This window comes from Jaculus jaculus, chromosome 7 (genome assembly GCF_020740685.1).
Source record: "Jaculus jaculus isolate mJacJac1 chromosome 7, mJacJac1.mat.Y.cur, whole genome shotgun sequence".
Taxonomy (NCBI): Eukaryota; Metazoa; Chordata; class Mammalia; order Rodentia; family Dipodidae; genus Jaculus; species Jaculus jaculus.
Genome location: NC_059108.1, coordinates 35,148,226 through 35,175,230, shown reverse-complemented (window position 1 = coordinate 35,175,230; position 27,005 = coordinate 35,148,226). Strand labels below are relative to the sequence as shown.

Here is a 27,005-nt window from a genome sequence, read left to right as displayed (position 1 = left end):
CTGTAACTGAGAAGATCGTCCAGCTTTCTGACCCCAGTACTGTGGGCCTGGGTGCTCTCACAGGAGGACAGGAGGACAATGGTGGACATCTACTCAACCCCTTCGCTTCCTACCTGCTGAGCTTTCAAACTAACCAGATCAAAGAGAAAATACCAGCTTGAAGAAACACCTTGAGTGTTTCTGAGGAAGACAAGGTAAAGAGAAGGACTGAGCAATATTCTACCATTCGCCAAAAGGCATTCAGTAGCCATCATCACTCAAGTAAGTGCCCACCTTGTCTTGCGGTGTACTCATTGTCTTCAATCAACCGAGCCAATCCAAAGTCAGCAATCTTGCAAATTAGTCCATTCCCTACTAGAATGTTTGCCGACCGCAGATCTCTGTGGATATAATTCATGCGCTCAATGTAAGCCATTCCTGCAGCCACCTGTGGGAAACCAGGGAAGGTCAGACACACTATGAACCAGTGTGCTTCCCCATTACGTCCACAGTGTGAATCAAGGTACCAGGGCCTACCTGTGCTGCCATGTCCACAAGATTGGGCAACTTCAGAGCTCTTCCTTCACCATCTTTTAAGAAGTCAAGCAAACTTCCTATGAATGAAACATAAAAGCATTTTGATTTAGTCTGAAAGACAAAAACTCCCAACAGAGGCTACTTTCTTATTTTAAGTAAAAAATATCCCCATTCAGAACTTATCAATGACCCCAATTTGGGCCACAGGGTAGGCTTTACCCCCTCCCACCTTCACATGGGCAGGTGCTCTCTGTACTTTCTCTTCTTAATCTAACAAAGTCCCTCTAAACCTTAAAAAAATAAGTAAAAGGTAATAGGATGGAATGAGGTTGCCAGTGAAAACAATTATGTAAAAACTAGGATAGAAAAAAATTCTGCCTAAGAAGCAAGTTTTGGCTTTTGAAAATACAGAGCATTTATTTCACTTCTGAAGATATATATATATATATTTTGATAAAGCTGGAAGAAATGGCATCCCAGCCTTTTTTATTTATGTCACGGAGAGGAACACATAAGGATCTCTACCTGTTCTAGCTCATTCCTCAGTCAGCCCTGCACAAAGGAATGATGTAAGGAAAACACAGTTCAGATGAGCAGTCCAAACTGTGGTCTTGGGTCCAGAAGCAACAGCACCACTAGAGAGCTTGCTAGAATGCAAATTCTCAGGCCTCATCCCAGATTTAGGCAACAGATGCCTGCATTTAAAAAAGACCTCAAGGTGACTCTTGTACAAAGTCAAGTTCTAGGATTACTGCCTAGCCTTAGTTAAAAAACTTTTATACTGGGCAGGGCAGGAGCTCCCTGATCAGATTAGAGCTAACCAACTTTGAACCAGACACCTTACACAAACATCCAGCGTCACAGGCACAATGGTAAAGCTGTGTGAGGAGACTCAGAATGGACACCAAGACGGGCATAATCATTTGCAGGAGCTAGAGGCTCCTGATAGCCCTCAGTGGTTTCTTAATGCTTTAATCACAAGTTACTTACAAAATAACCCTGGATACAAAGGATAAAGAATCTTCCAGGGGAAGATTTCTAATTATAATGTAAAAGGAAGGACACAGGAAGAAAACTTCACACTGGGGCCCACTTGTGCACACTGCATGCCTTCTACGGCTGCTGCTTGTTTTGGTGTGGTTTTATTCCCAACAATGTTGACTGGATTGTAGTAATACACATGTGCACACCCACGCATACATGCACACACATACAAATGGGGGAAGGAAATGAATAAAATGTATATCATGTCTTCATCTGATCTTTCTAGAGAAGCTGGGAAAAACGATGTTGAAATGGAGACTAAACTTAGCCCAGAGACTAGTGTCTGCTATTAATTATTTAGCCCTACAAGAAGTCAATTTAGCAGAAGACACAGACTCAGAATTACAGTGGATCAGCATAGCCCTCCACATTACCTCGGTACTGCAATGAATGCTTTAATTATGCAGAGGATCATTTCTGATATGTATACCATGCAAAAGGCACTACAGGGCACAAAGATTTGGGGGCAAGCTTTGTGTTCATGTTTTACAAGTGATATTATTGGTGAGTACACGATGGGTACTTTCTGATGGGAACCCTTGACCTACATAAAAAGCAAGCAGATAGCTCTATTTCTTGCCATGACGTGGGGGTGGCGGGGACGAGGCACTCCCAACCTTTACTCATGTACTCCGTGACAATATAGATGGGCTCCTCGGACACCACCGCATACAGCTGCACCAGCTTGTCATGCTTCAGCTTCTTCATGATCTGCGCTTCCTCCAGGAATGACTCGGGCGACATTGTGCCCGGCTTAAGAGTCTTTATGGCTACTTTTGTGTTCCCATTCCAGGTACCTGCAAACATACCACAATATTATGTCAATTCAAAGAAGAAAAACACACAAACAAACCAATAACAACACACACACATACAAAACAAAACATGGCTCTTATGAACCAAGACAATTGCAAGGACTCCGTCAAGAATTTCAATAGAAAAATATGGCTATGTTAAATTGTTCACTTAAATTTTTTTCTATTTGATATAGATTGCTTTTTTTTTATGGCTAATTCATATGACTGCCAATTTACACTGAAAGCTCTGGGTCCTCATTTATAGTGGTCAAACTCCACGGCTAAGAACTGGCCATCTAATAGCCCTCCTTTAGGCCATAGAGAAAGCCTGGAAGAAGTTAGGTTAAGTTCCATTTTACAGGGTGTATCATTAATAAAATGGTAACACACTGAGGATGCTGGGAAATAGGTTTCAGGCTTTTCACTGCTTGCTGGATGAGTTACTTGACCAAGTCCTTGGACAGCCGAGCTAAACATGCCCATAAGCCCTGGCAAGGAGTGTATGGTGTACTTGCCAGTACTTTCCCACTGGGGCAAATTCCTCAGGTTTCCTGACAGTCGGCCACAAGCACAACAGTGGCTTCTCTCAGGTACAATGGGAAATCAAATAGCAGTTAGGAGGGAGCAGAAGAATTTAAACTTCCCACGTTAAACAAAATTCTAATCAATCTAAAGGCAAGGCCTGGTTTATGGTTATGATTAGTTACCTCATCTGTAAAATACAGAATGGAGCTGGATTATCCTGAGTTTCTTTTGGCTCCCCAATTAATTATAATAATAAAAAGAACCCTGGATTTTATGTTTATTCTATTTCTCGTCTATGACTTAGAAGGATAATTTATAAAAAGAAAAGAAAGGCCTGCCAACTTAGATTATATTGTTTTCTAATTAAAAGACAGGATAGGTTTAAGTTAAGACTCACTCTTTTGTTTTAAAAGATTCATTTTATTTATTTATTTATTAGAGAGAGAGCGCATGCCAGGGCCTCTAGACACTGCAAGTGAACTCCATACACATGTGCCACCACGTGCATCTTGCTTATGTGGGACCTGGAGGATTGAACCTGGATCCATAGGCTTTGCAGGCATCTCTCCAGCCCAAGACTCACTCTTATGTTTAATCTATGACTTTAGACTAAGGGTTCTGTATACTTAAACAACTCTTGTTAGCCTGTTAAAAACATGGTTCATACATACAACCTATTAAAATGTAAATTATGAATGAACCTGTGGCTTCAAGAAAAGGTCATTTAAATCTAATAAAATATCTGCTACTCAATGTAAATGAGAAATTTGACAATTTGCAAATGATCTGGGTGATTTAAATGCTATCACCCCCCCCCCCCAAAGTTAAGCCCATTGGAATCTCCTCTAGTACCCACATGAATAACTATACAGGTTCCCACGCCAATTCTGATGGCAGGGTATTTTGTTTCAAGGGAAACGAAATCTTAGTGATCAGGGTAATTTTTTAGTTTGTAATTATAATAATAATTTTTGTATATGTAGTATGTGTGATATGATATTGTATGTGGTTACATGTGCCCTGTGTGCACATGTGCAGGGGGCAGAGAATGCTAGGTGTCCTCTTCGCTTGTTTCTCCATGTGTTTCCATGAGATGGAGTCTCTCACTGAGCCTGGAACTGCCAGTTTTGGTTAGACTGGCTGACCAGCAGGCCTCTGTGCTTTTGTGTCTCTTCTCCTCACAGGCCTGGGGTTATAGACATGTGTGGCCTTGCACAGCTTTTTATGTGGATGCTGAGGATTGAACCCAGGGTGAATTAATTCCTCTCAGGCCCTCACGGTTGCACAACAAACATCCCTATCTTTTGAGCCATCTCTCCAGTCTTGACATTATATAGTATGAAAATAAAATTTAGTATAGGGTCTAATTCTCCCTGATTGTGTGACTTGATAAAATCCTTACAGCCCACCATTTCAATTATAAACTGGTAGAGAAGAAGTCTATATAAATAAATCTTATAATACTTGAGATAAGGTCTGGCCAGAAATGGGCACAGTAATGTGGATTCCTTATTGTAATAACAAGTACACACATATGCATGTGTGTCTGAATATGCTTCTTTATCTGTCTGTCTGTCCGTCTATGTATGTATCTGATGATAAACAGATATACTGACAAAGTCTTGCTTTAAGCATGTAACGTCATTAACTCTTTCAACATCAATCACACCTAAAAACCATAGGTACTTGTGTTGTTTTCAGTCCATAGAGAAGCAGATTCTATAACTGTAATGCTATCTTATTGACAGATGTTCTTGGGGTGGCCCACACCCATGGACTGTCTTTAAGGAAAGCTGCAACGGCCCTAGAGGGGTTATAAAAGCAATTTCAAGGGTCCAATGCAATTGGTCTTACAACCAAACACAGAAATGTTTACATGTGTCTGGAACATTTAGTATTAGCAAGGGACTTTAAATACTATGAAGCAACTATTAATCCAATTTTACAGATGAGCAAACTGAGGTTCTGTGACGTTCAATAGCCCCTTGTTTGTGGATAATCATCTGGTAAGGATTCAAACCCAGACGTGGTGAGCAAAAAGCCTATGGTCTTTCTCCATAGCTGCCCATCTATAGCATCTTATCTTGCCATGTCTTGGGGAGAAAAATACCATGTTGACAGGGTGCTGACTTTCTATTCTGCAGATGGTTAACTAACCACATGAAGCAGGAGAGATGAACACAGCAAGGTGTCACCATATTCTAAAAACCTACATGTCCTGGGCACATCTAGTTACCCAGGTTGAATGTCTTTGTTCCAGTGGCCACATACGCATTTTTGTTCAAAACTTCTTTCCACTGGTTCTGCGATGCAGCCCAAAGAGAACGTGCCCTCTGCCTTACCAAACCACACTTCAGCGAAACACCCCTGCCCCAGCTTCTTCTTCAGAAACAGCGAACCACGTGCCACTTCCCAAGCATCTTTAGCCAATCCAGAGGTTTGTGGGACACAACTTGATGAAATCACAGTTAAGTTAAAACACAAACCATCAGCTTTCTCTATAGGAAAGGGATTAATAAAGAAAACAGTCCTTATAATCCATTATCAAGCATGCACTAAGAAAGATGGAAGGTGACTTGCCCTTCAGGGTGACTTCAGAAAGCATTTGCAGCTGGAAGGAAGGGCAAAGGCATTCTTACATTTACTGTTTATGAATGGAGGCTGGCTCACAGAGCAGCCCAAACCCAGTACCTGCCAACCTTGCCCATTTATTACCGCTCTCTTCCTCTAGCCCAGGCTGACCTGGAACTCACTCTGTAACCCCAGGTTGGTGATCTTCCTCCCTATGGGATTAAAGGCGAGTGCTACCACATCCAGCCCGCTTAACTATCTCTTTTTGAGAAACTCTCAATTTTTAAGATCAAAATTATTCTTCTTCAGGAAGAGTAATGCAAACTTTCTTCCTGGTTATAAAGTCTTTTGACAGTCACCTTCCATCTTGGATATTTGAGATTTCCCATATGGGGAAGCTAGTAATAGTAATAGCAATAGTAATAAGAGTAATTGAGTCTCAGCATACCCATCCATACTTCCCCAAACTGCCCATTTCCCAGTCTCTTGATCAACTGCAGGGACTCTCGCGGGATTTCCCAGACATCTTTGGTTTTGACAGACAGATCGGTAAGCCTTGGCATCCCTTTATGACAGGGCACTACTAGACGGCAGCAGAGACCTGCAGCTCTCTCTGGTGGGCGGGGCAGCGGCAGTGGCAGCGGCAGCGGCAGCGGAGGGAGAGAAGAGCAGAACACATGTAACAATACGGCGGGCGCACAGGTGCGACCCCACCCCCCAGCACACAGCAGTACTCGGACAGAGCGGCATCAACGCGAGCCACAGAACACTGGACACACAGGGAAAAATATTCACTGGACTTGGGAGAGGAGAAATTTCAAATGTGGACTGCGCCCCTCAGTTGTGCTGTAGTCCACACAAAGATAGAGACCCCTTGGGCTGCTGAACTAAGAAACTGTTTCAGTCTAATGAGTTAGGAATCCTGGAAATGCCCTTGCTGATTTGAAGGCGTTCACGCAGAAGTGCGAGGCTTGGGGATGGCGCTGGCAGAGACGTTTAAAGTACAGCTTCAGTATGGGACCCTCCCACTGAACTCGACTATCAGAATGAGCAAGGCTGAAGTTTACACCCGCTGGGGGCAAGGGTGCCGTAATTCCTCTGGTGACTTCTCATCCTGTCAACTGACTCCATTATGCCAGCTACACACACGGGCATTGTTGCTCTGCTACTTCTCTCTCTCTCTCTCTCTCTTTTTTTTTTTTTTAAAAAGAAAACCTTTATGGCAGCTTCCTACATATAATTGAGGAGTCTGGATTGAAAGAGAAAGATGGAAATTAACATTCACAGAATGCAATGAGGTGAAAGACTAGGGGAACAAGTAGTTATCAGAGGTTAAGGCAAGTCTTTTTTTTCCCCTCTTTTTTTAAAAAGATTATACTGCTGAGGATTTAACAAAGGTGAGAGGAAACTGACTAAATGCCAAATTAAAATTCAGTCAGGTGAGAAGTGGCCACAAAGAGTTGGCAGCAGGGAAGGGAGAGAAGCTGCACAGAGCTCCCATGCTCCGGGGACCCCTCAAACCCACAGAAGCAAACACGGTATTGCTGCCTCTTCTCTGTGAACAGAACCTGATGTTTTATTCCATTTTTGGCAGAGAGGGATGGACTCTGGTTCTGAGATGTTTAGGTAGGAAATTATTTATGTGTCAGTATTTCAAAAGCATTTTTTGTGCAAGAGAGAAACAGGAGAGGAAAAGCCAATATAAAAACAAATCTAACACAAACTGGATTTTTTTTTTCCTGTGAGATTAAAAAATGTCTATTGTTCTTCATATCCCTTCGCTCTTCCAGCTTTACAATGTTATTAAAGTGCCCTTTCCAACACAATATTTTAAAATGATGCAAGCCCTAGGGATCCTGCTGCTGTTTGCCTGGAATGAAATATAACTCAGCATTTGAAAGATCCTCACAACATGCAAAGGCATTCTGAGTATATTGCTTCAGCTCAGGGAGATGTTCTGCTCCGTTTCTCTCAAATATTTCATTAGAATCCATATACACTGAGTGAGTGAAGACTTGAATTAACTACTACTACAGGTATTGTTAATTTTTGCAAATGCTCATTATTAATCAGGATCAATATATAGGCTTTTTTTTTGTTTTTTGTTTTTCGAGGTAGGGTCTCATTCTAGCTTAGGCTGACCTGAAATTCACTGTAGTCTCAGGGAGGCCTTGAACTCACAGTGATCCTCCTACTTTTGCCTCCTGAGTGCTAGGATTAAAGGCGTGTGCCACCATGCCTGGCTTTTGAACGCACAGCAATCCTCCTACCTCTGCCTCCTGAGTGCTGGGATTAAAGGCATGTGCCACCATGCCTGGTTTAGGCATTTCTTACTTATATTTTCTTTCTTTGTTTTGGTTTTGCAAGGTGTAGTCTTCTCAGGGTGGTCTTGAATTTACACAGAGCCTCCTACCTCTGCCTCCTGAGTGTTGGGATTAAAAGGTGTGCACCACTATGCCTGGCTTTATTTACATTTTCAAAAGATTACTTTTTGTGCTAAAAAATCACACACATTTTCACTGAATGAGTATGGAACAAGAGTAGAAGTCAGGGCGCTGGGGAGATGGCTTAAGTTAAGGGGCTTGCCTGTGAAGCCTTAGGACCTAGGTTCAATTCCTCAGTATTCATATAAACCAGATGCACAAGGTGGCACATGTGTCTGGAGTATGTTTGCAGCAGCTGGAGGCCCTGGTGTACCCATTCTCTGCTTCTCTCTCTCTCTTCCTGCCTCTCTCTCAAATAAATAAATAAATAAATAAATAAATAAATAAATAAATAAATAAATAAATAAATTTTTTTACAAAACAGAGAAGTAGTAGCTGGGCATGGTGGCGCATGCTTTTAATCCCTGCACCCAGGAGGCAGAGGTAAGATGACTGCCAAGAATGCGAGGCCACCCTGAGACTACATAGTGAATTCCAGGTCAGCTCGAGGTAGAGTGAGACCCTACCTTGGAAAACAAAAAACAAACAAACAAACAAACAAACAGAGTAGAAGTCAGGAACTGGGTGTGCTAACTCACATGCATAATGTCAGTGTTTGGGAGGCTGACACAGGACGAAACACTGCAAGCTCAAGGCCACTCTGGGCTACATGCACACACCCAGACCAGCTAGGACTATACAGTGAGGATTTCTATCAAAAGAAAAAACTAAACAGGGCAGAGAAACAACCCATGTGAACATTCACTGGCTAGTAGGCCACACTTATTAACCAAGGAAAGCAAACAAACATTTTTGACAACTGCACACAAAGCCACATTTTTTATCAAATGCACAAACAGTACACCTATACATCTAACAGCTAATGCCAGGAACAGTAACAAGAAAAGTATCATCCAGGTATTAGAACAGAATCTGGCATTTGTTCTAACAGTTCACCACAGTGGAGGAATAGGTATAGGAAGAGAGCAACACACAGTGGTCAAGTCAGGTTAGAAGCACGTGGCACGTAGACCAGAGTCACCAAGTCAAGCTCAGGAAATGCACAAGCTGCCCTGTCCAGTGTCAAATGATGAGAGAAACATGGCATTTTCTTTAGTGTCCTCCTGTGAGCACTCCCTTCTGCGTCCTCCTCTGAGCACTCCCCCTGCTGCATCCCCGTGTGAGCACTCCCCCGCTGCTTCCTCCTGTGAGCACTCCCCCGCTGCATCCCCGTGTGAGCACTCCCCCGCTGCGTCCTCCTGTGAGCACTCCCCCTGCTGCGTCCTCCTGTGAGCACTCCCCCGCTGCGTCCCCGTGTGAGCACTCCCCCGCTGCGTCCCCGTGTGAGCACTCCCCCCGCGTGCGGTCCTCCTGTGAGCACTCCCCCTGCTGCGTCCTCCTGTGAGCACTCCCCCGCTGCGTCCCCGTGTGAGCACTCCCCCGCTGCGTCCCCGTGTGAGCACTCCCCCGCTGCGTCCTCCTGTGAGCACTCCCCCCGCTGCGTCCTCCTGTGAGCACTCCCCCTGCTGCGTCCTCCTGTGAGCACTCCCCCGCTGCGTCCCCGTGTGAGCACTCCCCCCGCTGCGTCCCCGTGTGAGCACTCCCCCCGCTGCGTCCTCCTGTGAGCACTCCCTGCTGCGTCCTCCTGTGAGCACTCCCCCGCTGTGTCCCCGTGTGAGCACTCCCCCCGCTGCGTCCTCCTGTGAGCACTCCCCCCCGCTGCGTCCTCCTGTGAGCACTCCCCCCGCTGCGTCCTCCTGTGAGCACTCCCCCCGCTGCGTCCTCCTGTGAGCACTCCCCCCGCTGCGTCCTCCTGTGAGCACTCCCCCCGCTGCGTCCTCCTGTGAGCACTCCCCCGCTGCGTCCTCCTGTGATCACTCCCCCTGCTGCGTCCTCCTGTGAGCACTCCCCCCGCTACGTCCCTGTGTGAGCACTCCCCCGCTGCATCCTCCTGTGAGCACTCCCCCGCTGCGTCCTCCTGTGAGCACTCCCCCGCTGCGTCCTCCTGTGAGCACTCCCCCGCTGCGTCCTCCTGTGAGCACTCCCCCCGCTGCGTCCTCCTGTGAGCACTCCCCCCGCTGCGTCCTCCTGTGAGCACTCCCCCCGCTGCGTTCTCCTGTGAGCACTCCCCCTGCTGCATCCACTTGTGAGCACTCTCCCTGCTGCGTCCCCATGGGAGCACTCCCCCTGCTGCGTCCTCACATGAGCACCCTCCCAGTGACCACTCCACTCATCTTACAGTTATCAGTGGCATACTGAGGGGAGTAGAAAAAGAACTTGGAACTTTTAAGATTTAAACTACTTCTTTGTACCTGGGGAACCAGAAGTCAGAGGACTTCCTGACAAGCACATGGACTAAGAATGTCTGGTACAGTCGCAACACCACAGTCACTGAGCCTGGCTCCACTATCAGGAGATAGCAGAGGAAACTGCTTCCCTAGTGACTGTATGCAGTTGTCACCCTCATCCTTCTCCCACCTATTCCCTCCAGGGTCCAAATGGCCAGTGGTCATTAGAATTAAGGTTACCTGAGTAATGTTGGACAAGCTGCTGAAGCGTTTCAAACTGGGCCCGGGTGGTGATATAGTACCCACCATTGTCAAGTTTGCGAATTTTATAATGTTTGACATGATCTCCTTTCATATCATCCCAGTCACGGATGGAAAGTGAATAGGCACCTGGTGAATACACAATGCATTTGCAGTGTCAATCATATGGAGGACTAGTTTGTTTTGTAGCTTGCTTGACTACTGTGATAATTATCAATGTGGGACGGACACGGACACACACACACACACACACACACACACACACACACACCCTCTTCCACTCAGTAACAGTGTAAAGAAAAGTCTTGTTCTCCTGTAAATACAGAAGATGCTACCAATAAAATGATTTTGTTCCTGAGACAGAGTTTCTTGGACACCTTTATAAAATGCTCCTTTTGGTTTCTTTTGTTGCACAGACTCAATCCTCTTGGGAAGAGAAAGAGAAGCACAAGGACTCTGGAGAAGCTTGCCTCCTGGGTTCCTTTGGTCATGGGGCAGGAAGGGTGGGCACAAAGAAATCAAAGGGATGCTTTTCTAGAAGGGAACTTCAACTTTCTAATTCCCAGTGCTTCACAGGGACAAGTACCAGGGTCTGACAGTTCTTCCTAGAAGGCCACCATTCTCTCGCCTTGACCTTTCCCTCTTGTGGGCTCTAATGAGTTGCTAGCCAGAAAGAGGAGGAGTGCAACCCTTAGTTTGTGAGAAAACATAAGGAAAGCACAACCAGGGCAGCTTGAAGGCTGAGTTTTAGGAAATCCTGACTCTAAAGGACTTCTGAGAGCTAGGAGATGCTTCGTTTGGCAAAGCACTAGCTGCTCAAGCATGAGGACCAACATTTAGATCCCCAGCACTGGTGTGAAGTTGAACACAGTGGTATGCGCCTGGGGAGGTGGAAACAGGAGACGGGCTTGCTGAACCGGTGAGCTCTAGACTCAGTGAGAGACACTGTCTCAAAGATGGAGGCTGAGGGAAACACCTGACATCAACCTCTGGCCACATGCACACTCATACACGTGAGTGTGTGTGTATGTATGTATATACATGTATGTATGTATGTATGTATGCATGTATGTATATATGTATGTATATGTGTGTATACACACACACGTAACACACACACACTGAAATCAAACAAACCTCTGACATTGTGATCTATGGGCCGTCCTGAGCCCTGCATTTCTTTTGCAACTCTGCTGTCCCAGAACCAGAGGGGATCACGGAGCAGACAGGCATTCCCAAGGCTAGGAGGGGATGTACCCATTAAGATCCTTCATATGACAGCTAAGCTTTTCTTACTCTCAACTAATTCACAGATCTGAATGACAAGCCAACTTTTTCTCACCTTTGGTGGTTTCGCTCTCGCGGATAAGAAAGGTACCTCTTGGGTTTCCAAAGGACAGGAGTTGTCGCTCAGCATCTTTGCGGCCTAATTTTCCAAAGTACCACCTTAAAGAGAGATAGAGGAAAGGAAATACTTTATAATGGTCAATGGACAAATGAACAGTGTAAACATTTTTTTTGTCCATGAATTCCCTTACCTCTGATTTTTTTCTAACTTCTTTCAGTTCTCTTTCAACCTATTCCTGAGTCTATCCCTCTGTCCCTGTGTTAAAAGTGGCACCTGCACACACAGAAAGAGAAATCTGCGCCTTATACTGAATGGCAACTGTGGGAGATGCAATTATCACCTGGGAAATACCAAACATGGTACTGGCACACTGAAAGATTAATCAATAATTGAAAAAATAAACTCAGTTCTCTGTCAAAAAAATAAATAAAAATATTAAAATAAAGAAGGGCTGGAGGGATGGCTTAGCAGTTAAGGAATTTGCCTGCAAAGCCAAAGGACCCAAGTTTGAATCCCCAGGACCCATGTGAGTCAGATGCACAAGGGGGTGCATGCGTCTGGAGTTCGCTTGCCCTGGTGTGCCCATTCTCTCTCTCTCTTTGTATTTTTTTTTTTGTTGTTGTTCATTTTAATTTATTTGAGAGTGACACACAGAGAGAGTCAGAAAGAGAGAGAGAAAGAAAGAATGGGCATGCCAGGGCTTCCAGTCACTGCAAACAAACTCCAGATGCATGCGCCCCCTTGTGCATTTGGCTAACGTGGGTACTGGGAAATAGAGCCTCGAACCGGGATCCTTAGGCTTCACAGGCAAGTACTTAACCACTAAGCCATCTCTCCAGCCCTCCCTATTTCTCTGTCAAAAAATAAATAAAAATAAAAATATTTTTAAAAATATGACTTAAGGGCTGGAGAGATGGCTTAGTGGTTAAGGTGCTTCTGTGAAAAGCCTTAGAACCCAGGTTCAATTCTCCAGGATCCATGTAAGCAAGATGCACATGGTGGCACAAGTGTATGGAGTTCATGTGCAGTGGTTGGAGCACCTGGTGTGCCCATTCTCTCCTCTACTTGCCTCTTTCTTTCTTTCTCTAATAAATAAAAATATTTTTAAAAATATGACTTAAATATGCAACAAGCTCTCAGTTACATCACTTAACACTATTTTGTGGAGAGTTGCTTAAATTCTGACAATACAAAAAGATGTTGGCAAATCTGTCCTGAGCTGAGAGAACTCCACACAAATACCTTTATCCACTGACTATGAGACATGTTTACTAGGAGAAAGAGCAGTAATGAGAGTAGGAAATAAACAGTTCTGCTCAGTAAGGAAATAATAGGAGTTGAAGATGGGAGAATGATCAATTTGGCCAGGGTGGAGAATCTAATCCTCCTTGTGGTGCCTCAACAAATCCACAGCAAAATTAAGTATCAGAGCCAAAGGCTGGGTTCAGTGACTTTTCTCCACTCCCTTCCTGGAGAGGCAATTCTCCCCACACTGGGGGGAGGCCAAGTTGCTGTGCCTGGGAAATCACTGCCCCATCCCTTTGCCTCCGTTCAGAAGTTAAGACTTGGTATAAGTCATTCTGGCAGGAGAGGGAACAATGGTCACCCCCATCTTCTGAAACTATGCAGACTTCCTAACCTGCTACCTGAAGGATATTTGGGCTAAAGAAGTGCTGGTTACTGTTAACCAGCAACAAAACAGCTGAGACCTCAGCCAAAGGCAATCACTTATAGCCACACTTGCAATACTTTCCAGAAGTTTCTCCTGATGCCTCCAAGGACCAATATAGGAGGGAGAGAAGATGCTGGGTAGGACTTTCCTCTTATCCCATCCTTCTCCTCCATCCTCGGGTCAAAACAATGAGTTGTGGGACTCATGGTCTATGACATATTTTGACCTGGGGCACAGAAGGAATGTCTTTTCATAATACTTTATGGTTTCCAATTATATCAAGGAGAAAAATTCCATTTCAATCTTTAATAATTATTTGGCTCTCTTCTACCCAGGGAATAGGCTCTCAGTAATTTATGATGCAGCTCAAATTTCATTATACTTTTATTATTTTTTAAATCTAAACCATTTATTGGGTTTTTGCTTATGATGCTGATATAGTTTCCAAATAAATATAAAAGTGAACATGCTTAAAGCAGAGACTATTAAGCTAATAATAGTGTATTACACAGATATGACAAAAACCAGAATACAGCCCTTAATCCCTCTTGTAAATTTCGTCTTCCTCTTGCACCATATCAATGGCATTTTATTGTGCTAACTAATTTTTAAAAATAAGTAGTTAAGTGAAAACAAAACAAAACAAAACATACTCTTCTGCCTGGATGGAGTCAACTGGAGCCACATAGTTGCTGGGAATGTAACCAGTTTCTCCAGTTGTCAAGGAGCGGGCTTCCCACCAGTCACCTTCCCTGGAAAGAAAACAGAGGAACATACATGAATACAGTGTCTATTTCAGCATTCTACAGTGAGGCCTGATGCAGTAATGGCAAGTGTAGTGCCAAGCCTTTTGCCACCAATTTCTACAGCCCTGTTCCTTTTCTCTAAATGCCTACACAACCCCCTCACTGAAAGCTAGGTGACTTACAATCCTAGTTAGCCATAAATTGAATCCAGGGAGACCTCTTGCCTTCTAGGGGGATTTGAGCATAGTGCTTCATCTAGGAGGAGGCGCTCCTGTGAGGGAGGGATTTTGCTGGGTAGGAGGCAAACTTGGACTGAGGGGGAAGGAAGCCGAGGGACCAACAGATGCATGCTTACTCTCAAGAAAATAAGGAAGCATATCTTTCTGTAGGTAAAATGGTCAAGACTACGCCACAGAACAGCCCTTTCCTAGGAACTTTCAATCACAGGTTAGCCCATAAACCTTGCAGTCCTGGACCACCTGAGACTGATGGATAGGGGAAGGAGTGGGTATACTTGTGAAAACACATTCAAGCAAGGCATAAAACTCAAAAGGAGAGTCTTTTTGTCACACCACTTTGTTCTATGCCACAGTGTAGTCTCATTCTGTAAAGGTCACGGAAGGTGTGCAAAAGGAGGTGGCTTATAAAATACTTAGCTTAAAGCCCCTGAGTAAATAAAACAGATTTTTCATATGCTCAGATTCACAGGTTCATATGCAACAAATACCAGAGATGACACATGAACTTCTTTCCTGTAACTATGGATAGACCATAGGCCATTTAAGTGGCCTGTAAGCTGTAATCCTAGCTGAATGTTCTTCCTCCAGAGTGGTCCAGGGTGTGAGGTCAGGGGAGGATGGGAGAATGGACAGGAGGAAGGGGGTGCAGGAGGACAGGTCTGCCTGCCAGCACACTAGGATGCTCAGTTCCAGCATCTTCGCTCCCTCCTTTTTTGGTCCTCGGAGGCATTAGAAGAAATTTCTGGCCTTGTAAAATAATTACTTCTTGGCTGGGCTCCATCAAAGTGTTCTACCAGGCAGGAAAGTGTGCTGGCTTTGAGCCACAGTGTGTATGTGTGTGTGTGGGGGAATCCTTTCCCAGTTTGACTAAATTAGGTAGAGACCAATAAGCCTCCCCACAGGTTCTTCACAGTTGAATCCTCTAAATACTGATGTGACTGGAGGCCAGGAAGGATTTTAGGAAGCCACAGAACAAATGATGGCAAGTCTAAGTAGGTATGCTTGTGAGAAGGTGTCTGATGGCCCATATCACAGAATAGCTCACAGAAATCTAGGGTGCTGGCCAGGGTTTTCCAAATAAATTTTTGTTTTGGATATTTTTTCAATATCTTTAAAAATATTGTTTATTTATCTATTAGGGAGAGAGAGAGAACAGGTATATACCAGGGCTCTTGCCACTGCTAATGACTGAGAGAGAAGAAGAGAGAGGGAGAGAGAATAGGTACATACCAGGGCCTCTTGCTGCCATAAACGACTCCAGATGCATGTACCACTTTGTGTATCTGGCTTTATGTGTGTACTGGGGGATCAAGCCTGGAAGGCAGACTTTGCAAGCAATCACCCTTAACTGCTGAGTCATCTCCCCAGCCCTCAATATCTCCTTTTTAACTCTATTAAACACATAGATGAATCACAAGGGGAGATCATAGTTCTCATATTTATAAAGTACTTTAATCATAATCTTAAATTCAGTTCATGTCCAGATTTTATTTGAAATGTGTACATGCATCAAAGAATACACATGGACACACTTGCTCACTGACCACCCAGGTTACAGCTCAGTCATCATCAAGTATGTGGACTCTGTCCATGCATCCCTCTGCCTTGTAGGTATAACACATAAGATTAAAAATATCAGGCACTGGGGATCCAGTTCTGTGATAGAGCATTTGACTGCAATGGATAAGGCCTTGGGTTACATCCCAACCACTAAGGAAAAACGTTAACATTTAAAATTTGCACTGTTCCCATGTTCACCCCCTCAACGTACCCCTCAACTGCATGCATCTGTAACCTAGCATCTAAGTATATACACAGAAGCTACGTTAGTTGGCTCTGATGTGTTTAAGGAAACAGCTTTGGAGACATCATCTCCGAAATTCCACTAGATGGCGCCATTTCATAAAAATACACCCTTCATGGCTCCTTCAGTCCCTAAGCCTGGGAAATGCTCCAAAAGGGTGAAGGCAAAATTAAGTGCTTGTAGCACAGGCTTATTTCTTAATGCACAATAACCTTCATCAAGTTAGTTCTAATTGAAATAAATTAAGAAAGAAAGGCTAGCAGCACTTTCAGGGTGTGTCAGAATGTCAACTGGGGCAGGAAGCCAATACATTTTGTTGCAAATTGGGACAAGCCCAGTCTTATTCAGGTGATTTGGCATTAATGAAGTAATTTCCAATTCAAGCCACTCCTAACTCAGTTTGGTCTAGGCTCCTAAGTAGTTTAGCAGAGAGCAGAATGCAACTAGTGGCTCTTTCTGAAGTCAGGTATCATACAAGTTCATGACTTTCTCAGGTGACCCTGTTCATCTCATGAGAGATTCCAGTTATGGGAAAGATGCCATGTTGTATTTCTGTTTCCAGGCCATCCATTTTTTCCCACCAAAGGAGACACAGTGATAGGAACTCTATGTCTAATGAGGTAACTCTCAACTTCTACGTTTCCCTCACAATTTACTGAAACTGGGCCAAGTGAGGCTGGCCAACACTGAAAACATCTACCAGAAGTTGTTAAGCAAGTGAATACATCACCTTTTAGAATGTCAGGAGCACCAATTCACCGACACATAAATAAAACACATTCTGTTGACTTAGAACATGCCCTCCACTGGCCCAGTCAGTTTCTTTACTGGAGCTACTATGGCCAGTTAGCACTCGTAAAGTTGCATGGCTTTAAATTGTCCTTACAATTTAGATTTTTCATTAATTGACACTTGGCAAAATATTCTTGTCACATTCTGACCAAAACACATGACTGAACCCCTGGCACTGGCTCTAGGTTTTTGCAACAGCTTTCTTCTTGCTTATTACATGTTTGTGTGTGAACATGTGCATGTGCCTGTAGGGAAAAGACAGAAGCCTCTGGTGGGCTAATCTTCAGGAATTCCATCACCTCTTTTGAAACAGGGCCTTTCGTTGGCCTGCAGCTCATATATTAGGCGAGACTGGTTGGCTAGTGAGTCTCGAAGATCCTGTTACCCGCCTTCCTCCCCAGCCTTGGAATTGTAGGTGCACACTACCACACCCAACATTCTATGTGGGTACTGGGGGGTGAACACATGTTTGTGAGGTAAGCATTTTTTCTCATTGAGTTATCCCCCAGTCTTCTGATTTAAAGATCTATTAAGGGCTGGAGAGATGGCTTAGTGGTTAAAGTGCTTGCCTGCAAAGCCTATGGACCCAAGTTTGATTTCCCAGAACCCATGTAAGCAAGATTTTACACAGTGGCACACGTGTTTGGAGTTCATTTGCGGTGGCTAGAGGCCCTGGTGTGCCCATTCTCTCTATTAAATAAATAAAAATATTTAAAACTGTCTTCATTCTTCAAAAGTCCCTCACAGGGCTGTGGCTCCAAGGGACTGGAGGCAGGCAGGAACTGGCATTTGTCACAGCCTCGTTTTGCGCAGCCATGAGTGTTTTTATTATAAATGCTGGCTTGTTGCTACACTTAGTCGTCATCCTCCTTATTTTCAGAGCACTTATCTGTCTTTGACAACGGAAATGTTTTCTTTAGTCACTACAGAAAAGAACTTTTTATTTTATTTTATTTATTTATTTATTTATTTATTTATTTTTCAGAAAAGAACTTTTAACAGGCCCTAGGCCTCACCACAATTCCACTCTGTGTAAAATATTTTTAAAAACTTTAACGAATCATTGTTTTGAGATGGTTAAATCAACAGTTGTGAAGTATGAAAAAAGGGAATAAAATGAATGAACGTATTTTGTAAAGGCAGACTCAAGCTCAATAATGTCTTGATACACCACAGTGAGCCTCACAACAGGTCGTGGAGGCACCTCTGCCCTTGCTGGGCAGCATTCTCTCTCTTCTGGGCGCATGCTTTGGTAGGTGCTGCACTTTAAAACACAACCCCAGTGCCTGCAGCGTTCCTCCTGGCAGGAGGAAGGGGCGGGAGGCAGTACTTAGTAGGAGCTATGGCAGCCCCCCCCCCCACCGTGTCACATCTGCTTCTGTGTTGGTGCTTTGTTTCTCCTTGCTGCTTTCCTTCCCTGTTCATACCTTGACTCCAGTCACAAACTTTTTTTTTGTTTTCCTCTCACAAGCATACCTTAAATGGCATGCAAGATGAGGCATTCCACTGGTAAAAAGAAAGAACATTAAAGGGGGTGGGGAAATCTTTGTGATTCTGTTGTTGTTAATTTTTTTTTTTTTGGTGAGACCTCAGAGTCTGAGGGTCACAGGCCTCTATAAACATCACTAGCTATGCATGCAAATCAAAACAGAGTTGATAGGATGGAGCTTCCCTTAAATGTTTCTCTAAAACACTTTGCCAACATTGTGTTTCCTTTCCAGATTAACAAAGGAAGGAAGACATCATGGACTTGACATTGACAGGGACTGACTGACTTGGCAAGTTCCCTACACCCTGATGTGGAGATGTGCTGACATCAGGGAGTGTCGAGACTCTCATAAGAGCTGTGCATACATAGTTCTTTCTATTCCTCTTCCTTCTCACCTTTCAGCATTACAAATAGCTTCCCATTTCTAACTAACCTTGCTATATAGGGGAATATTGTATAAACTAGGAAAGGTTATACAATATTCAAAGTTAATAGACTCTGACAAGAATCATTCATCTGAGATTTACACTAATAATAAACAATCATAAATCAGATGAGATCAAAGCCAAATTCCCTCCTCCTCAACTTCTTAATCAACATTCCAAACCTTCATATCACTCAGATGGCTCAGCTGTCTTTGCTGGTGGCATCTGAACCTTTCCAAGGTCACCCCTGACACTACCCTAGGCTTGACCACCTGCCAGCTTTGTGCACCCAAGCAGTTCCTGAACCTGTGCTTCCAACTTCTCAGAAGTCAAAGGATGACTGACACTGCTTTAGACAGCTGTTGTGCAGAATCAGCAAGAGCAACTGCCGCTCAGCGCATGGCTGTCACAGGAGGAGCCTTCAATACATGGCAGCTGTGGACTATTTTTAACAAGTCCTATGGCTGCGGGAGGAGGTCTCCTGTGGGGGAGGGGCATGCCACGTTCTTGAACTTCTGGATCCTCCTGCCTCTACCTGTCAAGTGTGCAGTTTACAGGCATGTGTCACTCCCATGCCTGATTTCTGCAGTGCTGGGATTAAACCCAGGGGTTCAGGTACGCCAGGCAAGCACTCTACCCAATGAGCTGTATCTCCAGCCCATGTTAGCTTGGGAGTTGGCTGTTTAGTTTATGAGAATTCACTATACTCTGTGCTTCCTAAAAAAAAAAAAAAGTGGCAAAGTATTTGTAACATCAAATGTATCATGTTAGCTACTTTTAAGCGTAAAGCTGCATGGCAGTAAGGAAGTATGTCACATTATTGTACAACCACCACCAGGCACACTGTTGATACACGTACTTTTCTGCATGGGTTTCAAGAAACAGAAACATAGCCCACCCCCATCTCCATTAGTGATGGTAGTACTATGAATTTCAAAAACGTCCTGGAGATTGCTGCTGAAAGCTGGTATTTTCTCAGTAAAGTGATGGGAGCCAGGGGCACCCCAGAGAAGGGCAGGCGGGCTTTATAGGGAGGCATTTTTCAAGTCTCAGGGGAGTTCCCTTTGCCACACCCCTCTTCTTTCCTGTGATATGTTCTACTAGCAGAGTTGCCTCCTACCTCTGTGCCCAATTTGGGGAGAGCCGAAGAGCCAGGCTTCAAGTCTCTCTACCACCCCCAGTCAGAGGAGAAATGAGACAAGGCTCAGGAAGAACCTCCTGGATGGCTCTCAGGCCCAGGCACCAGCCTTCCCAGCCTCACAGAGCTCACAGGGACACAGGCACCAGCCTTCCCAGCCTCGCAGAGCTCACAGGGACACAGGCACCAGCCTTCCCAGCCTCACAGAGCTCACAGGGACACAGGCACCAGCCTTTCCAGCCTCGCAGAGCTCCCAGGGACACTTGAAGCACCTGACTTGCTGCAGCGGGGGTGCAGTTTGCCTGGAGGGTCCTCATCTATGCATACAGACTCAATCGAATAAATCTACTGATGTTTGGAAACCTGATCAACTTCTTCCAGAGGGAGTAAAGGTAGGGATTAGAAAGGGAGTTACTGTCACTCCTAAGTCTACCCACTCCCTGTTTAATGGTTGTTCCTAGTAGACACATGCACAATGCACACTCTGTAGTCATTTACAAGTGAGTCACAGCACTTCTTTCCTATGAAGATGCAGACACTCAAGTTCTCATTACAGGGACATGCCTTCCCAGGCTTCACCCACTACAATGTCTAGCACTTGTGAAAACAGAAGAAACTTACTACTGGCCTGAAGGGAGGGTGAGCTAGGAAGATAGGCTGAAGGAGGAGTGTGTGTAATATAGGCAGCCAAGGTGTGCACTAATCATTTGAGAATGCAGACTTACGGACATGCTGGCGGGAGTAGATGGAGATGATGATGGTGCTTTTAATCTTTAAAACCCAAATCAAAACCACAGATTCTACTACTATGCTCTAAAAAGCCCCTTAGCAGAAGGTGCCATATAACAGTGCATGACATCATCAATCCTTCTCACGTTATGATGCCATGAGCTAATGAACTAGCATTCTTTTACCACTTCCGATTACCTGCTGAGGCACAGGTTAAATGCAAGAAGCCTCTTCTAACCCAAAGGCATGCATGCTTCACCTCTTCCCTGCCAAACTTACGAGCTGTTCAATATTTGAAACTTTTCTCCTTTGTGAAAACTCAGGTCATCTTCTGTCCGGGCTTCATAGTCATAAAGAGCCACAAACAATGTCACTCCTGCCAAAACAGAGACAGAAATTACTATACAGAGGATTCAATTCCAAACAGTCATAATTTGCTAAAGTCTCATTCTCAAAAATCTATGATTGCTCACTATGAATAAATACGATGAGACAATGTAATTAATGAGGGAACACTAGAGCCACAGGCCTGGATTTACAGCTTGGTCTTTGAAAGGGGGGGGGAGATATTTGATCTATCAAAAGCTTGGAGTTCTCTCTAATACCTTTGGATGAGTCCTGGGGAAGAGATAGTTATTAACATTACTATCTTGAACTACCCAGGATCAGCAGTGTTAAGGTTCAATTTGCATGGATTGGTTGTAAATGCTGACATCCTTTCTCCCTGCCCCAGTTCTCCTCGGCTCACAAGCCCATGGGTAATGCCTGGGTAAATGCATTATTCTTTCCCCTGGCATAACACAATGTAGAATGTGACAGGAACTTCCCTCTGTGGCCTGAGGGACTTAGAAGTCTCTTGTCAGGTCCACCTCAAGTGAGGGACACTGCTCTTGGCATCTGCAATAGCTAATGTGGCTTCCAGCTGCGTGGTTCTCTACTTCCATCTCCTGCCCACCTTCCATTCTTCTTCCACCTTGAACCTGGAGTTCACTGCTCCTCAGTCTTGTAGGACTCTCTCTCCTTCACGCCAACCCCACGTCTTCCTGACTGCAGGTGTTTGCCACCAGCAAAGAGTCCCATTTGGCTCACGACTTCCTCTATACAATGGGTAAAATCCTACACCAGCCTCCAGTACTCATGTCCTTGGGCAATTCCTTGCTCTTCTTCCCAGCAAATCATGCCCCCTACTTGATTAGCTGTCAGAAGATAGAGCCTTGTCTTCCTAGCAGACTGTTGTTGTGTCAGCTTGTATACTTTAAGCAGGGAACCCTGCTGGAAAGGCCCACCCAACAATGAGCTGGCCAGCACCCAGTGATGATCCTGCTCATACCACATGAGCTGGGAAGCCATTTATTCTCAGTCATGCCTGGAGTCAAATCCATCTTGACTGCGGCTTGTGAGCCCTCTTGAGGCAGTAGATCTAGTTAAGTTATTTCCAGAACCCAACCCAGAGAGACACATTTAGTAAACACGCGAGATCACAGTTGTGTACTGTTTTAAGCTGTTCAGTTCTGTGGTTGTTAGGCAGGAACTGATAACAAAAGCATTCCATTTTCCTATAACCTGGCTTCTCATTTTCTCTCTACATACTTCAAAATGTCTGACACAGCCTAACAGCATAAGGCCTACTCTTTACCAAGAGTCCATGTTGCTCTATAGATTGTTTTCAGGGAGAAGACGTGTCCTCAGGACTGACAAGAGCCAGAGAAGCAGAGCTTATCTTTCCAATCTGATTCAACTGGGACATCCTGCAGGACAGCTGGCCTTTGGATGACCTGACCGTGGACAGCAGGGTTCATTTGGCACTGCCTTTCTTTGTTAAGGTTTCTTGAATAGGGCAGAAAAGAGATAGGGTTATGACAAGGATGTAGGAGGCTCTGTGTTCATGCCTTCCGTTATTTAGTTCTCTTTAACAGATTCCCTTTCTTCCACAATGTAAAAACAGAACCAAGCTAGCTCTGCTGCACGGAAGACAAAGCATATGAAACTGGACACTCCCATTCTCTCAGACAAACTCTCAGAGAGTTTTTATGTTCTGGGGATTGAGGAACAAATCAAAAAGTTTATAAAGAAACACAGATGCTGTTCTCGGTCTTTTGGGACTGAAAGGCAGTGTTGTCAGAAAGGACGGGCACAACAGCAAATCAAATGATCAAAGGCAGGAGAATCTGCCAACATCTCAGGTGTACTGTATTTTAACTTACAAATTTTCAAGGACTCAGGTGTCCTCCTCCACTAGGATTGTCCTCGATTATGGTATACACCCACATACTGGATGAAGAAGACCATTGGGTGACCTTACAGAATGACACCTGAAGTCTCAGGGACTCATGTCCAGACTTCGTGAACGAATAAACATGGATTATACCTATATTGGGGCTGCAAAACACTCAGGCCTGTCACAGAGGAGGGGTGTCTGTGTGTGCACGTGTGTGGTGGGTGCACTTTTGCTTTTCTTTTTCTTCTACCTGCCTCCTTCCTTCCAAGGCACCTCCCAGGGAGGAAGAAGGCTGGATTAAAGGAAAGCTAGGGCTGGAGAGATGGCTTAGCAGTTAAGTGTCTGCCTCTGAAGCCTAAGGACCACAGTTTGAAGTTCAATTCCCCAGGACCAACGTAAGCCAGATGCACATGGTGGTGCATGCATCTGGAGGTTGTATGCAGTGGTTGAAGGACCTGATGTGCCCATTTTCTTTCTCTGCCTCTGTCTGTCACTCTCAAATAAATAAATAAATTTAAAAAGAAGGAAAGCAAGAGTCTCCCATAACCTAAGGAGGAGCACATATGTTCTGCTCTGTGGGGAGAGCATGCACGTTAGTGCCAGAGGAGACAATGTCCACAGGCCCTGGGTCAGGCACCCTGCTTCAACCGCACTGCCATTTGTCAGGTGCAGAGGAAAGGCATGAACACTTCCACAGCATCAGCTCCCTGGATAAAAAGGCACAATGAGTTGTCACTGAAGACACAAGGCATCTGCTCCCAGATGAGCTCACAGATGCTACATTCTTTTAAACTTTTGTAATAAAACAACTTTGGAACAAATAATGTCAAATATCTAGTTACCATGGTTCACATGCTGGGAGAGGATTTGGAAGACTAAAGATGCATGAGATAACTTACAAACATTTTGGAAAACATATGTCTGAGAACATATGCCAGATATTTTATGAAGTATTTGCTAAGTCAGCAAATACACATGGCAGTAAAATGTATCCTTCGTGGTGTGAAAAAACAGGAAATTAGAGAAAGGGAAGAAACAGGAGAGAGAACTGAAGAGAAATGAGAAGAGAAGGTCTCTTCAGGACATCTAAAATTCATTTTTAAATAAATGTTTTTATTTATTTATTTGAAAACAAAGAGAGGGGGAAGGGAGAATAGGCACACACAGGCCTCTTACTACTAAATACTAACTCCAAATACATACATCACTGGGTATCTGGCTTTATGTGGGTACTGGGGTATCAAATGTCAGTTGGCAGGCTTTGCGAGCAAGCACCTTTAACTGCTAAGCTGTTTTTCCATCTCCCTAAAATTCATTTTTAAAAATTTATTTATTTATTTATTTGAGAGACAGAGGGAGGAAGAGGAAGAGGGAGAGAATGGGTGCGCCAGGGCCTCCAGCCACTGCAAATGAACTCCAGACTCATGTGCCACCTTGTGCATCTGGTTTACATGGGTCCGTGGAATTGAACCTGGGTCCTTTGGCTTTGCAGGCAAGTGCCTTAACTGCTAGGCCATCTCTCCAGCCCCTAAAATTCATTTTTAAAATACACACATAAGCAGGTGTGGGGATTCATGCCTGTAATCCCAGCACTCAGGAAACTGAGGTAGAAGGCCAACCTGAGCTACACAGTAAGTTCCAGGCTAGACTGGGCTATGTAGACTCTCTTAAAAAGTCACACATTAGGGCTGGAGAGATGGCTTAGTGGTTAAGCGCTTGCCTGTGAAGCCTAAGGACCCTGGTTCGAGGCTCGATTCTCCAGGACCCACGTTAGCCAGATGCACAAGGCGCACACATCTGGAGTTCATTTGCAGTGGCCGGAGGCCCTGGTGCGCCCATTCTCACGCTCTCTCTGCCTCTTTCTGTCCATAGCTTTCAAATAAATAAATAAAAAAGTATACAAAAAATTTTGAAAAAAATGTCACACATTAAAAAAAAACATGTGAACAAAGAATAACATAAAATTTTTAAATGATGCAGAAAAATGTGAGGGCTAAAAATATAAACCATGTGGAAGATAATGGAAATATCAGGAGATGAATGGTGAAACTATGACACTGCCAAATGACCCTATTGGGTGGAAGTGACAGGAAGACAGAATAGCAGGAGGAAGAGAGAGGGCTGCTTCTGCAAGTGGCAGAAGGAGTGTGTTTATATCTGCAGCACTCCAAGTGCATGATCCCTGAGCCAGCCCTAGGGCTTGTGATGCCGAAGACCCAGGATGGCGCTTGGGCAGCTGTGTTTGAAGAACCTGCCCTTGTTATTCTGGGCTGGCCAGCTAGGCAGAAGCTCTTGACCCACAATTCTTGGGAGAATGATGTAGCTCACTAACCCATGAAGACTTCTCTAAGAGCAGCGACTTGGGACTTGGGGTCCACTGCACCCCAAAAGCCAGGTATTTTCAGATATCCAACTTCTGCTTTTTAAAGAAGTAGCTCTTCATCTGTGTGGTGGTTTGAATGAGATGTACCTCATAGTTTCATGTGTTTTGAGTACTTAATTCCCAGATGATGGCAAATTTGGAGGCTTGCTGGAGGAGGTGTGTTGCTATGAGTGGGCTGAGAGGTGTTATAGCCAGCTCCCCCTTGCCACAGTTCAGCTCACTCTTGCTGCTTTTTGCCAGCTTCTGTGTTAAGATGGATGCCCAGTCTCTGACTTGCCATGCCATGATGAAACTTGCCCTCAAGACTATAAGCAGATATAAAACCTTTCCTCTCATAAGCTGTCTCTGATTGGGTGTTTTATCCCAGCAATGAGAAAGTAACTGCAACAGAAACCTGGTACCAGTAGTGCAATCACTGCTGCTGGTATAAACCGGCCTGTATGCCTTTTATTCTTTTGGAACTGATTTGTGGAAGGAATATGGAAAGATATGGAGAATTTTGGACTAGAGAAGCTTGTAAGCAGAGATGAATGGGTCATTCTGGTGAGAGTTTGAAGTGTGTAAATGTAGAGAGAACTGTAGACTATAAGGGCTCAGTTGTGTTTCAGGGGAGCAAAAGGACTTCGCTGGGCACTGGGCTAGAAGGTGTGTTCTGCCCATATTCTAAGAGCCTGAGCAAAGCTGAACTTAGAAGTAATGGATGGGTGTGAGTAGAAGGATGTGAAAGATGCAAAGTTTGTCACAGAAAGTAATCAAAGTATTGGGCTGGAGACCGCAGCCTGGTCCAGCAAAAACTATTTCAGACTTCCACCATTGAGACTGGGTCAGCTGTCATGCACTGGGAAAACAGGAGGAATGCTGACTCTTTTGAAAGGACTGTGCCTGAAGGAAGAATGCTGAAGGAGTGTTCTGTTCCTCAAGGTTGCCCTGGATCAATAAATTTAACAGCCTACCTGGTACTGGTTTGGGATATATGACAAAAGCTATGGAGGGTCATTAGATTTGCAACATGGTTCTATGTGATGTGGAGCAGGGTCATAGTCCCTGCATAGAGGGCATGAAGGGTCATGGTACAGAGATGTGAGGAACTGTGGGTTGCAGTACAGACTCTGGGAATTGAAGATGCCAAAGTTATGGGAGAACCACCAAGGAAAGCTCTCACTCTAGCTCATGTGGTTCTGTTTAGAAAGCAAGCACCCACGGCTGGAGGGGTGGAGTTTAAAGATGTCATCATGGGTTTCAGATGCCTGACATGGAAATGGAGATTTGATGTTTGCCCTGCTGGTTTTCTATCCTGCACTGGTCAAGCTTTTCTTTTCTTTTTTTTTTTCCTATGCCTTCTTTTTGCTGTGGGAATGTTTACTCTGACACTGTATGTTAGATTACAGTTAAAGTGACTGTCTTGAGTCTCAATTGAGATTTTGGACTTCTGAGCAGTGCTGGGATTGGTAAACATTATGGGGCCTTTTAAAGTTGAACTACATGCATTTTGTATCACATGACAGTCATGAGTCTATGGGGAACAGAGAGGGAATATGGTGGTTTGAATGACATGTCCTCCATAGTCTCAGGTGTTTTGAATACTTGGTTTCAAGCT

The 27,005-nt window shown here is 44.4% G+C and overlaps 1 protein-coding gene across 1 annotated transcript in view; it reads right to left on the bottom strand.

The window, feature by feature from the left end:
• Fyn (FYN proto-oncogene, Src family tyrosine kinase) overlaps positions 1-27,005 on the bottom strand; it is a 207,786-nt gene that overhangs the window by 31,016 nt on the left and 149,765 nt on the right. Inside the window, exons 5-12 of the mRNA XM_004660642.2 lie at positions 21,087-21,183; positions 14,099-14,197; positions 11,768-11,871; positions 10,405-10,554; positions 5,902-6,066; positions 2,178-2,357; positions 517-593; positions 274-427 (exon numbers count right to left, since the gene is read on the bottom strand). Of these exons, the coding sequence (XP_004660699.1) occupies positions 274-427; positions 517-593; positions 2,178-2,357; positions 5,902-6,066; positions 10,405-10,554; positions 11,768-11,871; positions 14,099-14,197; positions 21,087-21,183 (1,026 nt within the window). The remainder of the gene's footprint in view (positions 1-273; positions 428-516; positions 594-2,177; positions 2,358-5,901; positions 6,067-10,404; positions 10,555-11,767; positions 11,872-14,098; positions 14,198-21,086; positions 21,184-27,005) is intronic.